The sequence below is a fragment of the Octopus bimaculoides genome, chromosome 1, assembly GCF_046866305.1.
Source record: "Octopus bimaculoides isolate indiv1 chromosome 1, ASM4686630v1, whole genome shotgun sequence".
Lineage (NCBI taxonomy): Eukaryota > Metazoa > Mollusca > Cephalopoda > Octopoda > Octopodidae > Octopus > Octopus bimaculoides.
The window spans coordinates 193,010,782-193,023,398 of NC_142928.1; the positions used below are offsets into that span (position 1 = coordinate 193,010,782).

At 33.6% G+C, this 12,617-nt stretch overlaps 1 protein-coding gene across 3 annotated transcripts in view; it reads left to right on the forward strand.

The window, feature by feature from the left end:
* The window catches only part of LOC106877593 (cyclin-dependent kinase 14), a 172,568-nt gene that overhangs the window by 88,156 nt on the left and 71,795 nt on the right, over positions 1-12,617 (forward strand). The window contains exon 1 of one of the 3 annotated variants that reach the window (XM_052973465.2): positions 6,688-6,784. The exons of the other annotated variants lie outside the window; for them this stretch is intronic. Coding sequence (XP_052829425.2) covers positions 6,781-6,784 — 4 coding nt within the window. The 5' untranslated portion in view covers positions 6,688-6,780. Of the gene's footprint in view, positions 1-6,687; positions 6,785-12,617 lie in introns of those variants that run through there. 3 annotated transcript variants of the gene reach the window in all.

Genomic DNA, 12,617 nt, shown 5'->3' on the forward strand with positions numbered 1-12,617 from the left:
TAAACGAGCGTCACTGTCATGCAAACAATGTCATTCATTTCCAATATTTTGTGAGTATGTGGCTGGCCATTTGGAAATATTACCTTGTTTGGAACCGGTGAAGGTTAACATCAGGATGTGTATCCAGCTGTAGAAAATTTGCCTCCATAAACTTTATCTAATCCATGCAAACCTGAAAAAGTTGACATGAAAAAAAATGATGAGGGAAGGTTCTATGAATTACTTCCGATTTCTATGCTGGCATAAGTGGAACAAGTATTACTGTACTTTTAGATGGATCAGAGTATGACTACATCTTGTACATAAGTTTCAATTTTGACTTAGTTTCTCTTGTTGGATGCCCTTTGTATTTGTGTGGATTCCTGTCATTAGTCTGTCTTAGTATCATTTTTTAGGCAGGTTGAATGTGGAAAATAGCTCAATTAGCAGAACACTGGACAAAATACAGTATTTAGTCTAGGATCTAAGTTTAAATCCTACAGAGGCCACTTTTGCTTTCATCCTTCTAATGTCGGTAAAGGAAATCAAGTACAGGAGTTGATTAACACATTTACCATTCCATGAACATTTTTGGCCTTGTTCTCAATGCAGAAATCCTTATTAACTCTTAGATTAATGATATAATTTCTCAGCATGTTTCATTGTTTTGGGGCTATTTTAACAAGAGTAAAACAATAACAATTATTTCTCCTCTCAAAATACTTCACGCATTTCTTCTCAAGTAAATAATTCATGCTATTAATTTATTATGTTGGCAGTTTGATGGTTTGTTTCTGTATTTTAAGTATTCCATGTACATAATTCTTTATAATAATTTTATATTTTTCTTTCATCTTTGGTAATGTTCTTTATTATATAGTTGGTGGGCAAAAATCGTCCAGAAGTCCACTGAATATGTGTGTGTGTATGTGTGCCAAAACAATGAAGTGTGGGTGTTTGTGTTTTTCTATCTGTGTTTTGATATTGTTTACACACTTAACAAACACAACAAAATAGTGATACTAGTCAGAGGTTGTCGATATTTATGTATGCTGTGTTTGTCCTGTTGTATAGTTTATCAAGTGAAAGATCAAAGGAGGAAACGTCTTACATGGAAACAAGTAAGGATTGGCTACAAGAAAGGCAACCAACTATCGAAAAGTATACCAGCATATCTTATCTAACCCATGCCAGTATGGAAAAAGTAGCTGTAAAAATAATGTGCGTGTGTGCGTGCGTGCACACACACACACACACACACACGCATACACGTACTAGTTATTTACATTTAGGTGGAGTGGATCATTGACAGCTAAGTGTTTTCAACTAGTACAGGATACAAACTGTCAATTCATTGACAGATTGACCCTGGCAAATGTAAGCCTGGCTCCTGGTTTTGATTACCAGCTGGAATAGCTTTAATGACAGTTCCTAATGTAACTGAGAAAGGTATGAACTTTTCAGCAGCACAATTTCCTTATTCCTCTTGCAAACCAGAGGCTATTAATTATGTAAGAAATTGCCTTCAATATATTATGCTATTTTCTTCATTTTCCCCTACACTGAACTGGTATCCTCTGCGTCTAACTCATTCCTTGTCTCTAATTGTCTGTCACACTATTTTTACTCAGTGCTCTTCCTACACATCCACATTTTCCACTTTTCTGTCCTATTCTGTCTCATATTCATTTACCTAGACCTCACATCTCTTTCTTTCTGTCTCTCACTTTCCTGGTGGGCAAGCCATGCATTCATCTCTTCAGCAAGAAGGAGATTGAGAAAGCCATGTGTAGAAATGGTGAAAATGGTTCTTAAGATGCAAACCTCACATAGGAGATGACAAAGGAATGCAACAAATAGTATGGTAGTGTTGGAATGCACCTATCCGACCAATGAAAGTATGGAAAGCAGATGTAAAAATGATGATGAATATGGTGATATTTGGTGGATATCTGAGGAGTATGTCTGCATTTGTTGTGTTTTTCCTGTTTTTCTGTCTGCTCCTTTGTTGTCTCCCTGCACCAGATTTTTACTTATATATGTTATAAAATTCCCTCTCTACCTATAGATTTCCTGTAGTTGTCAATTTGCAGTAGTTCAAAAATATCGACTGTATTATTAATCTCACTGGTCTTTGGCAATGGTTCACTTACTAACATAGTAGCTCACTTTCTCTCTTTGCTTCTTGTATTACAACATTCTTTCATCCTAGCTTACTGCAGGGCCTCTCTGCTATGGTTTCTCACAGGCCCATCCAACACACCCATGCCCCCCACTAGGTCTTATTTCCCAGATTCCATCCTAAACGTTTGGCCCAGTTATTCCTGCAGTCTTTGACCCAAGAGATGCTCGAATTGAACATTAATTGTATCAGTCACACCAGTGAAGGAAATTCTGGAAAGGTCATAAAAAAAAAAATGGCCTATTTGTTTTTTTAGCCAAGTCCAGATATGGTCAACCTTTTCTCTTCTTCTTTTGTATTAACATTGGATATCTGAAAACAGTCTTAAATACTTTGCTTTGCTCTATTATGACTGTACCTTGTATTAGATCTGATCTATGTTATAATCATATGTTTGATTGTGAAGTGTAGATATTTACTTTACATCCATGTGATTCCAAGTTAGATCCCAATGTGTAGCATCTCGAGTATTTTCTACCATTGACTCAGGCTGACCAATATTTTGGTTGCTGTGGGAGTCTGTGATATTTGTGGTTTCTTTTATGTCCTTTTTTTAGCATTTGCTTTTTCCACAGAATGGCCTAGTGAGACTACATCAGATACCCTTCATGATGAAGTACCATACAAATAAAGTACTTTATCCTGTCCACATCTCTGCACATAAAAAATACCACTGCCAGAATGGTATCAGTGCAAAGATATTTATAGACACACACACACACACACACACACACACACACACACACACACACACACACACACACACACACACACACACACACTAGTTTCTGTCCACCAAATTTCAACAACAAATTACTGATCAGCTTTAGGCTGTAGAAGACTCCTAAGGTGCCAACAGGGTTGAACTTGAAACCATGTGATTGCAAAGTGATCTTCTTAACCATATAGTCATGCCTATGTGTTTGTCTGTGTATCTTTATATTGGCAATGTCTATGAACATATGAACACCAAGAAAATTGAAAAGCCAAAAAAAAAAAAAAAAAAAAAAAAAAACCCTTTTTAATGAAAGTTTCTTGCAATATTTGTTCTTGTGAATTAGTGATTGTTCAGTTGGAAATTTTTTTAACCAGTGACAGACACTATTGTTTACAAATTACACTACATGGTAAAAGATAAATTTTGGTATCTTTAAACTGTCATTTCAATAACAACTTCTGGCTGTGTTGGGACCAGTTTTCTTTTATTTTGAGCCAAAACTTCCTTCTAAACTCATTATTATTATTCTTGACCAGTTGATTGGCAAAATCATTAGAACAATGACAAAAAAATACTTTGTGATATTTAGTCATGATCATTGATGTTTAGAGATCAAATCAAGTTACCCTTTCGTCCTTCACAGGTTGATAAAATACAGTCGCATCTGTCAATTGCTTTGAGTGATTTAATAAATTTTACCCTACCCACAACTGTGTGGCCAATGTCAGAAATTATTGTTGTTATTATTAAGGTGGTGAGCTAGCTGAAATGTTAGACCTTGTGCCTAAATTACAAACCAATATTATTATTATGATTCCAGTAATTTTATTGTGATTGTAACTTTCATTACATAACCATGATCGACTTATATGCCATAGGTATAAGTGTATCTTGCTCTTTGTTTTATCATTATATTGGATGTACAGAATGTGTGCAATGTCTTATATTGTTATTTTCTGAATGTTAAATATGTCTAAATAACACTTTGCTATATATATTTGCATTTCTTTTAATCATTTCTACAATATCATTGTTATTGTGGGGATTGTTTATTTTTGCCCTACATCCCCTGGATATCTCTATTTCAAGAGTTTTATATTTGGATAGTTTTCTCCTTTTTTTTTTTCCATTTCTTTTGAAGGTGTATTGTTATAAGTTGAGATTGATTATTGATTAGGATATACTATTGTCTTGTCTCCTGCCCCATATTTGCCAACAATGTAAGGGGTGTCTACTTTAATTTCCTCATGTGAACCAGTATTTCTTAGAGTATAGATACATTACTCTCCGAATAATTTTGTGGTGGATGCTTGTACCTTCAGAAAAATATGTCAACATTCTAAATGTTGACATATTTTTCTTTGTATATATTTATATGCTTTGTTTTAGCTAAGACTAAGAAAAAAAGAATCAATAGGATTGATTGTTTCTCTAGGTCTTCCACAAATCCTGGATTTATTTTATATATTGTTTTATTATCGTTATTATTATTATTATTATGTTTTTTTTAGTTTCTAGTGGGAAGGTTTTGATCTTTTACCATAAACAGAAGTCCTTCAGTTTCAGTTTTGAGTCCTGCGTTTCCCAGCCATTTTACATGTTATATTTTTTTTTGTTTTTACATGAGGTGTGAAGTTCAGGTAATTTTTTTAGGGTTAGATAAGGATTTAAATAAAATTCCTATTCATCATTATTGTAGATTTAAAGATACTTTGGGGTTTCTTGTGATGCTATTTGCATTAGTTGAATTAAAATTGTTTCTTAATATATTAGGTGATGCTGAATCTTGTCTTTATTTACTTCTATTATGTTCTGTTTTGATATGAGTTGGTTAACATGTAGCTAAATTTGCCATTCTCATAGCTTTTTGTAGTCTTGGAATTTTAGTCTTTGAATTATTTTCTATTGTTTCTCTATTCTTCTCATATCTGTCAGCCTAGTCTCTGTTTTATAAATGTTGACTGTCTTGAAAATACAAAGATTTTAGTTTTATTCATACTTTGATGCTATATGTATGCATTTTCTTTTAATCTTTACTAGACTTTTCTTGTCATATTTCAGTAGGTATTTTATAAGTCTTCTGCAATTAGAAAATGATCTTTTTGTGTTAAATCTATTCTTTCTACTAGTTTGACTTGTGGAAATTGCACAGAGTAGATGACGTGTTTATCTTCCCTATAAAATCCTCGTCATCATTGCTTTAACATCCACTTGTCCATGCTCACTGATGGAGATTTTCTGTGGTCAGATGTCCTTCCTGTCACCAACACTCAACTGTTTCTAAGCAAGGTAGTATTTTCCTCTGGCTAGACATGTTTTTGGAGAATATTGAAAATGAATGACACTGGTTGTATGACAGTGACACTCATTTACAATTATCATGTGATGTCAAGACAAGGAGACACAAACATGCACATGTGATAGGCTTCTTTTGGTTTCAGTCTACCAAATCCACTTAGAAGGCTTGATCTGGGGCTACAGTAGAAGACACTCGCTCAAGGTGCCATGCAGTAAGACTGAACCATGTGGTTGGAAGCAAACTTCTTGACCACAAGGCGACACCTGCACATAATAAATTAAGTATATATTAATTCAGGGATACCTGTATTTACTTAACATTTTGTGATTGGAATGTCTAGTAATTTTTCAAGATATTTGTTATTTGACAGAAAAAAAACATAATAAAATTAAATCAATAAGAATTCTTTTTAACTAATTTTATTGAAGTTTACCTAGTTAATTTTTAATATTAAAAAGTGTATGTTTTAAGTAAATTCTCAAATTTAAGGTCTAGTTATAATCAAGTATTGTTTTCTTTTATTCCACCCTTTCCTAGGGGCTTTGCCTTTTGGGGCAGGCAGTATTCCCTGGAAAGGGCTGCCCAGACACTCACATTGCTGCCTTGGCCTGCTGGTATTCAGGGTTCAGCACTGACTGACCATTGGGACTAAGCTGCTTGTGTGCAGAACTCTTGCTAGCAGCTTCCAGTTATTTACACCGACTACTGTCACATTCACTCCATCACCAGAGGGATTTTCACTTCTCTGAACAAAATGCCTTGGACAGTAAGGCAGTTGGCATCACTCCTCCACTCCTAACTGCTTCTCTAAGCCTCTGCACCAGGTACCAAGTGGTGTACAAAAATGTAACAAGCATGGTTGACAATAGAGCTGCTCTGCAGTTGGTGCTACCTGTTGTCTGATGGTGCAGATCTTCCACTTGGCTGCAGTAACCTTCTACCTGTTGATCTAGGACTCCTCTGACTTGTCAGTTATCCAATATCCTGCTGCTGACATCTTCATTATATCCCTGGCATGGGAGGCTAGCACTTGTCCAAGGTGCCATTCTGAGATGTAGACAGAAGAAGTGACTTACTCTCCCTTTTACAGCGTACCACTGATGTGGGTACTGTATGATCAAGCATATCACACTTGAGATCATTGATATATTACATACAAGTGTGTATTTAAAATCTATTTGATTCATGAGAAAGCTGTTAACTTCTGATGAACTTGAATAACAGGTTAAATAACTTAACATATATTCATATATGTCACAGCAGTATAACTGTGCTTCTATTCTTCTGTTTATGATATTTTGATTTCTGCTTTTGACCTAAACATATGTCACGTATTGGTTTTCATGAATATTATTTGCAGCTTTGTCTGTGACTGCATTTAAATAATAAACACATTTAAACAATAAATACGTTTAGCTGAAATAATCCCAATCAATGCCAACATAGTCTAGCAAAGTCCTGGAACCATGAATAACAGCAATATGTTTATATCATCTATTTCTAGAGCAAACAGACCAACCAGTACTTTTAAATCATGGCTCCTGGTTGACTGACAGTATAGGCAACATCTAATGGCTTGCACAAGTTTGGCACACTTGGAAGATGTGTATGTATAATATTGATTAGACTGTGTTAGAATGAAACAAACATTTATGAATTGATTTTAATGAACTTTATTAAAAACAGATTTATAATATTCATACAATGATTTCATGAATCTATGGGATTATTGATGACAGTGTATAGTCAGTTACCATCATCATCCCTCTGCTTTCTGTACTGGTATGGGTTGGATGGGTCATTGTGGTCTAGATCAATTTTAAGTTTAACTACTTTTCTAAATGAGTCAGAGACTATGTCTTGCTTATTTATTTCATTTTGGTCTGGTGTTTAAGGCTGGACGTCCTTCCTCTCACCAGCTTTACAGAGTGTACTAGGTGCATTCTACCATGGCACCAGTTCTGTAGAAGCTACATGCCTTTGCAAGGCTAAAGAGTTGTCTCTTGTTCATTCACCACCTGCTTTATCATTGCTACCAAATCCTAAAAACTCTTTTTTGTTACTGTTACTCTCAGATATACATACAATTCCATCATCAAATTGAACTTCATTTTTTGTAATAAATCCATCTCTCTTAGAGTTAAACTGTTGCTTGGGTTTGACACTTGTTCATTTTCTTACTCAAAAAATTCCTTGCATAACAATTCAACAACTGCAATGGAAATATCAAAGTTTTTTTTTAATATTTAATCACCATTTCACTTGGAGTACTTTCCCATACCTCTGTCACCTATTTGATATTTTGGCTTTGTTTTACTGACAGAGTATTGTCATTTCTATTCATGAACCTTGTACACCACCCAGCTGAACTGTGGAACTTTTGAGTTTAATATACTTACTTATATCCCTGAATAACTGGAACATTTTTGTTCTAATAGCCATGTAGCTAACAACTAACGCATTCATATGAAATTCACTTACCCAAGGATGTAAATCTTTATCCAGTTCCTCATCAGGTGAAAGTATATCATAGAGCACATTTTGTTTTTGGCATTTTCTTGAGTGTTTCTTTTTGTTTCCACTAGTTACTCACTAATTTCTCTGACACACAAAACTCGCAACAATGTACTCTTCAATATATTCCACACCTGTCCAACCCATGCTAGCATGGAAAGCGGACGTTAAACGATGATGATGATGACACAACTTAAAATCAACCTCATAAGTTGATCTATTGTCTTTAGTGGTCATGTTTTAGTTTCTAGTCACCTTTTTCTATCAAAATAGAATGTTTTTAATACTTTTGCCAACAAATCTATGGATATACAAACAAGAAGTTTACACAGTTATGTACAAATTGGTCACAGATGCCTTTGTTTTGTTGGAGAATTGCATTTTATTCAAGCAGTCATTTGTTTTCATGCATGACATTTCATGCATGACATGTATAATTGTTTACTATGCAGACTTCATAGCATAACCAACCCACTCTGCATATGTCAGTGTGTGCTAGTCTGTACTGCAAATTTTGAGCTCAGAGCAAGGTCTGGTTGATAAATTGCATGCAGTTTTGCACATTCTTATTTTGAGTAATAAAAGTGTAAGCTACCTTGGTATTCGAAGTGTTGTTACCTCTGAAAAGGTGTTATGTAACTTCATACCTTCAAGGACTTCCTATTTGATGAATGCTTCCTTAAATGTTGGAAGCTCTCCTGACTGTACTGTCCATTTGTCTGTAAATGAAGCTGCTCTTTTGGCCATGTGCGAGAAGCGTTCGAAGATGGAATTAATTTCTCTACATACCAAAGGCTTACTGAATACATCCTTGTGATAACATTGCTAGTTCACATTCTCTATGTTCAGTTAGTATCTTTGATGGAACATAAACAGGATATCTTAATGACTATTCAGAAATCTCATGGGCACTGGCAATCACACTGATTTAGTTTTAACCCAGCAGCCAAATGTGTATCACAGTGATGACCTTGGTCAGCAGCTTGTTGTTGTTCTCTCTCTCTCTCTTGTTAAAATCTTTTTATTTTGGGGGAGTGGGGCCAGTTGATTAGATCAATCCAGTACGCAACTGGTACTTAATTTATCGACCTCGAAAGGATGAAATGCAAAGTTGATCTCAGCAGAATTTGAACTCAGAACATAAAGACAGATGAAATACCGCTAAGCATTTCGCCCAGCATGCTAACGATTCTGCCAGCTCGCTACCTTAAAAAATTCTTTTCTACTCTAAGCACAAGGCATCTCCCCAATATATTAAATTGCTGAACCATGTCATATGTATTTTAGAATTGTTGTGGTCTCCTTTGGCTCTCATTGTCTATTTTTCTCTTTTTTCTTTTTGATTCTCATCTAATCTTATGTTTCTTCATTCGTATTTTTACTTTTCACTTGTTCTGTTTCTCATATTTTTTAAAGATTTCACTCCTTTGTTACTCGTTCATTTTACTTCTTTGTATTGTATCCTTTTATTCTCTTCTATTTCAGAGATTTTTTTCTTCTTCTCAAAGTTCATTATTCATGCTGTTTTGTGTATTATGGTACATCTCTCTTATATTCTGCATCACATACTCTTTCTATATAACATAAATCTTCTCAGTTTTTGTCTGTTATATCTTTTGATCCTTTGTAAATTGCTGATTCAATTTTCTTGACACTCTTCTTCTAATAGATGTTCACTTTGTCATCTTTGATGTTCTCTTGCTTGTTGTAGCAACATAGAAATGAAAAAAGAAGTTTTAAAACTTTAACAGTTTCATGCTTATTAGGTAAAACAATGTGTTGGTGTTTGGAATGGAAGTATATCTTCCTGGAGTCAGTATTCACATGTGAAATACAACAACTAACAAAAAATATAGTACTGCCGCAAATATATAACTGTTGCTCTTTAGCTTTATCGAATGGGGCCACCATTTAGCAGTATGGCATTTATAAATGGATAGTTGCATGGCAGATACATGTGACAAATCAATGTATATACATATGTATGCAGTCAAAATAGGATGCACTATTTTGATTATTTCTGTGTTGTTTTTCTTTTTAGCAAAAAAAAAAAAAAAAAAAAGTGGTGGGGGCAGAGGATATTTTTCTGAGATAGCATGACTTATCAACCCCAGTGCATAACTGGTACTTATTTAATCAACCCTTCAGTGGAATTTGAATTCAGAATGTAAAGACAGATGAAATACCGCTACGCATTTCACCCGGTGTGCTAACATTTCTGCCAGCTCACCACCTTTCAGAAATGAAATATTGATCTATGTATGTAAAGTCTTGGCAAATTAATAACAACAGCACAATACTTCAGGTGATTATTTAAGAAAATCATGTGAAAAGTACCCTCTCAGTAATCTGTAAGTAATAGGCAGATACATATTATACTATGTGCACACTGCAGTTATTGATGTTGTGCATAAGCTCACATTGTGCTAAATGTGGATATGCATGCATTCTGAAGTAACTTGTTTTTATTTTTTATACTGTAATAAATTATATTTCTTAATTTAGTTATACTGTTCTTTCTCTTTGAATAATGATTTTTTCCCTTAGGATAAATAGTATAATGTTTACCATTCTTTTCAATTTTGACATATGATCATGAAGTGAAGTTATATATTCAGATGAGTAAATGAAACATTTGTTTTTAGTCTTGAATGATGAAGTTGATTCTGTTTAATGTAGTTCTTACACATTTTTTAAAAAATAGTTATCAAAGACAGTATTATTAAATTATTTTTTTATATCATAAATTTTAATCCAATACAAGTAAATGTCCAGATGATAGTAAAATTGCCTAAAAGGTTCCACCAGTAGCTTTCTGTAAAGTGTCTTCCATATAGGTATAGCTATTTAAATGCTCCCATATGAAATTGCTGTATTGCTGGTGTATTTTATTATGATGTCCATTGTGCAATGAGTTGGTAGTGTACTTGGCTCACAATCCTTACTGGTTTGAAGTCTCATTATATGCGCTCTTCTCTAGTATGAAAAAAAGAAAAAAGGAGGACTGAGTAACTTCCTTTATACCTAAAGCATGATATGCTGACTATAGATGTTGGGCTTTGTCTGGTGAACATGGTATGTAATTTTCTTGATTTCTTTCTAATTCATTTCATTGCCAACTGAGGATCTTATAACATGCCTAACTGAACAGCTAGGTTATTGGTACTTATGCTGAATATTTAGTCAGTTATAAGTGTTAATCTGTTATATCTGCGTTATTTCTTCTTTACTTTTTCTTTGATTTGCATATGTTTAGTTCATTGTTCTAGTTCTCAAGTATTTGTGGTCTAATTCTCTTATCTTTGTCTAGTCTCTTTATTTATGTATGCTTTGTTTTCAGTTTTCTCTAATTAAAGTGTCCTTGGCTTTTTTTCCCCTTACATGCATACGTGCACTGTGTTGTTGTTGTTGTGCACTGTGTTGTTGTTGCCGCTGCTGCTAAGGTGGTGGCAAGCTGGCAGAATTGTTAGCACACCAGGCAAAATGCTTAGTGGCATTTTGTTCATCCTTACGTTTTGAGTTCAAATTCCACTGAGGTCAACTTTATCTTTCATCCTTCCGGGGTCAATAAAATAGGTATTAGTTGAGTACTGGGGTTGATGTAACTGACTAGCTCCCTCCCCCAAAGTTTCAGGTCTTGTGCCTATAGAAGAAAGAATGATTATTATTATTAATTGCATTTGGGTGCGAGTTTTTTTCTTTTAAGGATTTTTGTTAATTTATAGTTTATTCTACAATACAGTTTCCTGTAAGAATATTCCCAACTACATGCATTAATTAAAATTGAAGACAATATTGTAAAACCAAATAATTTACTAATGTGATTATATTCTCATCCTTATAATATACAATTAAGTAGGAAATAACAAGTGGGTATATATGATATAATATAAACTAAAGGCTGATATTAAATTTTACCTATCTATTATAGAGAGCAGTTCATTTAATGTGGTATATCTATAAACTGAATTAATTACTGAAGTTACACAAATACTGAGCATTATGTATATATTATGAGGAGCAAATTTTACACAAGTAAAAAGATTAGTTATTTTTAGTTTTACTTCAAAACTAGGAGCAAATTCTCACGGTTGTTGTGACATCCTTTATTGAGACACATTGTACTACTTGCATTAGTCACCTTTGTGGAAAATGAATAACTCAGTTTATGACAAAGTGAACAGACCATAAACCACATTTTCTGATGGAACCAACCTGAAATCTGTTGCATGATTTTTCAGTGTCTTACAATAAGATCTATTGTAGGATACTGAGTTTTGGGTATATTATAAAACAGAAATTTGGGTATATTAATTGAAACATTTAAAGAACATTCATATAGCTTGAGTAGGAATCACAACTTAAAATGTGCTCTGAACTTGTAACTGGTAATTGTTAAAGTAGCTAAGTAGCTATTGAGTTTAAAAAGGAAATTTTAACATCCTGATTGCCAGTTTGAACCTGGGTCATGACAAAATGAGTCATAACTTATTCAAGTGAAGATTAAAAAATAAAATAATTATTGATGATGATGATAATAATCGTTTTAATGTCAACTTTTCCATGCTTGCATTGGTCTGTAAATTTTTATAAGCATAACAGCTTCTGTATCGAATGAATACTAGATTTAGGATGACAATGCTTACATTGATACATCTTAATGAAAATAATTTTAAATTTAAGAAACATTTAAATACAATTTTTATTGTTAAAAGCTTAAATCTTTTAATAAAAAATTATACTACACACATTCACACACATCCATCTTTTTTTGTTTGTTGTTTGTTCTTTTGTTTGTTTCCAATCAAACATGAAATTGAAGTTATAATAGTGCAACATATTTTATTTTATTTTCTGAAGAAAATGGTTAACTATGACTTCATAGTTTCAGTCATGTAGTTTTCATTATCTCTTGTCTAATATTT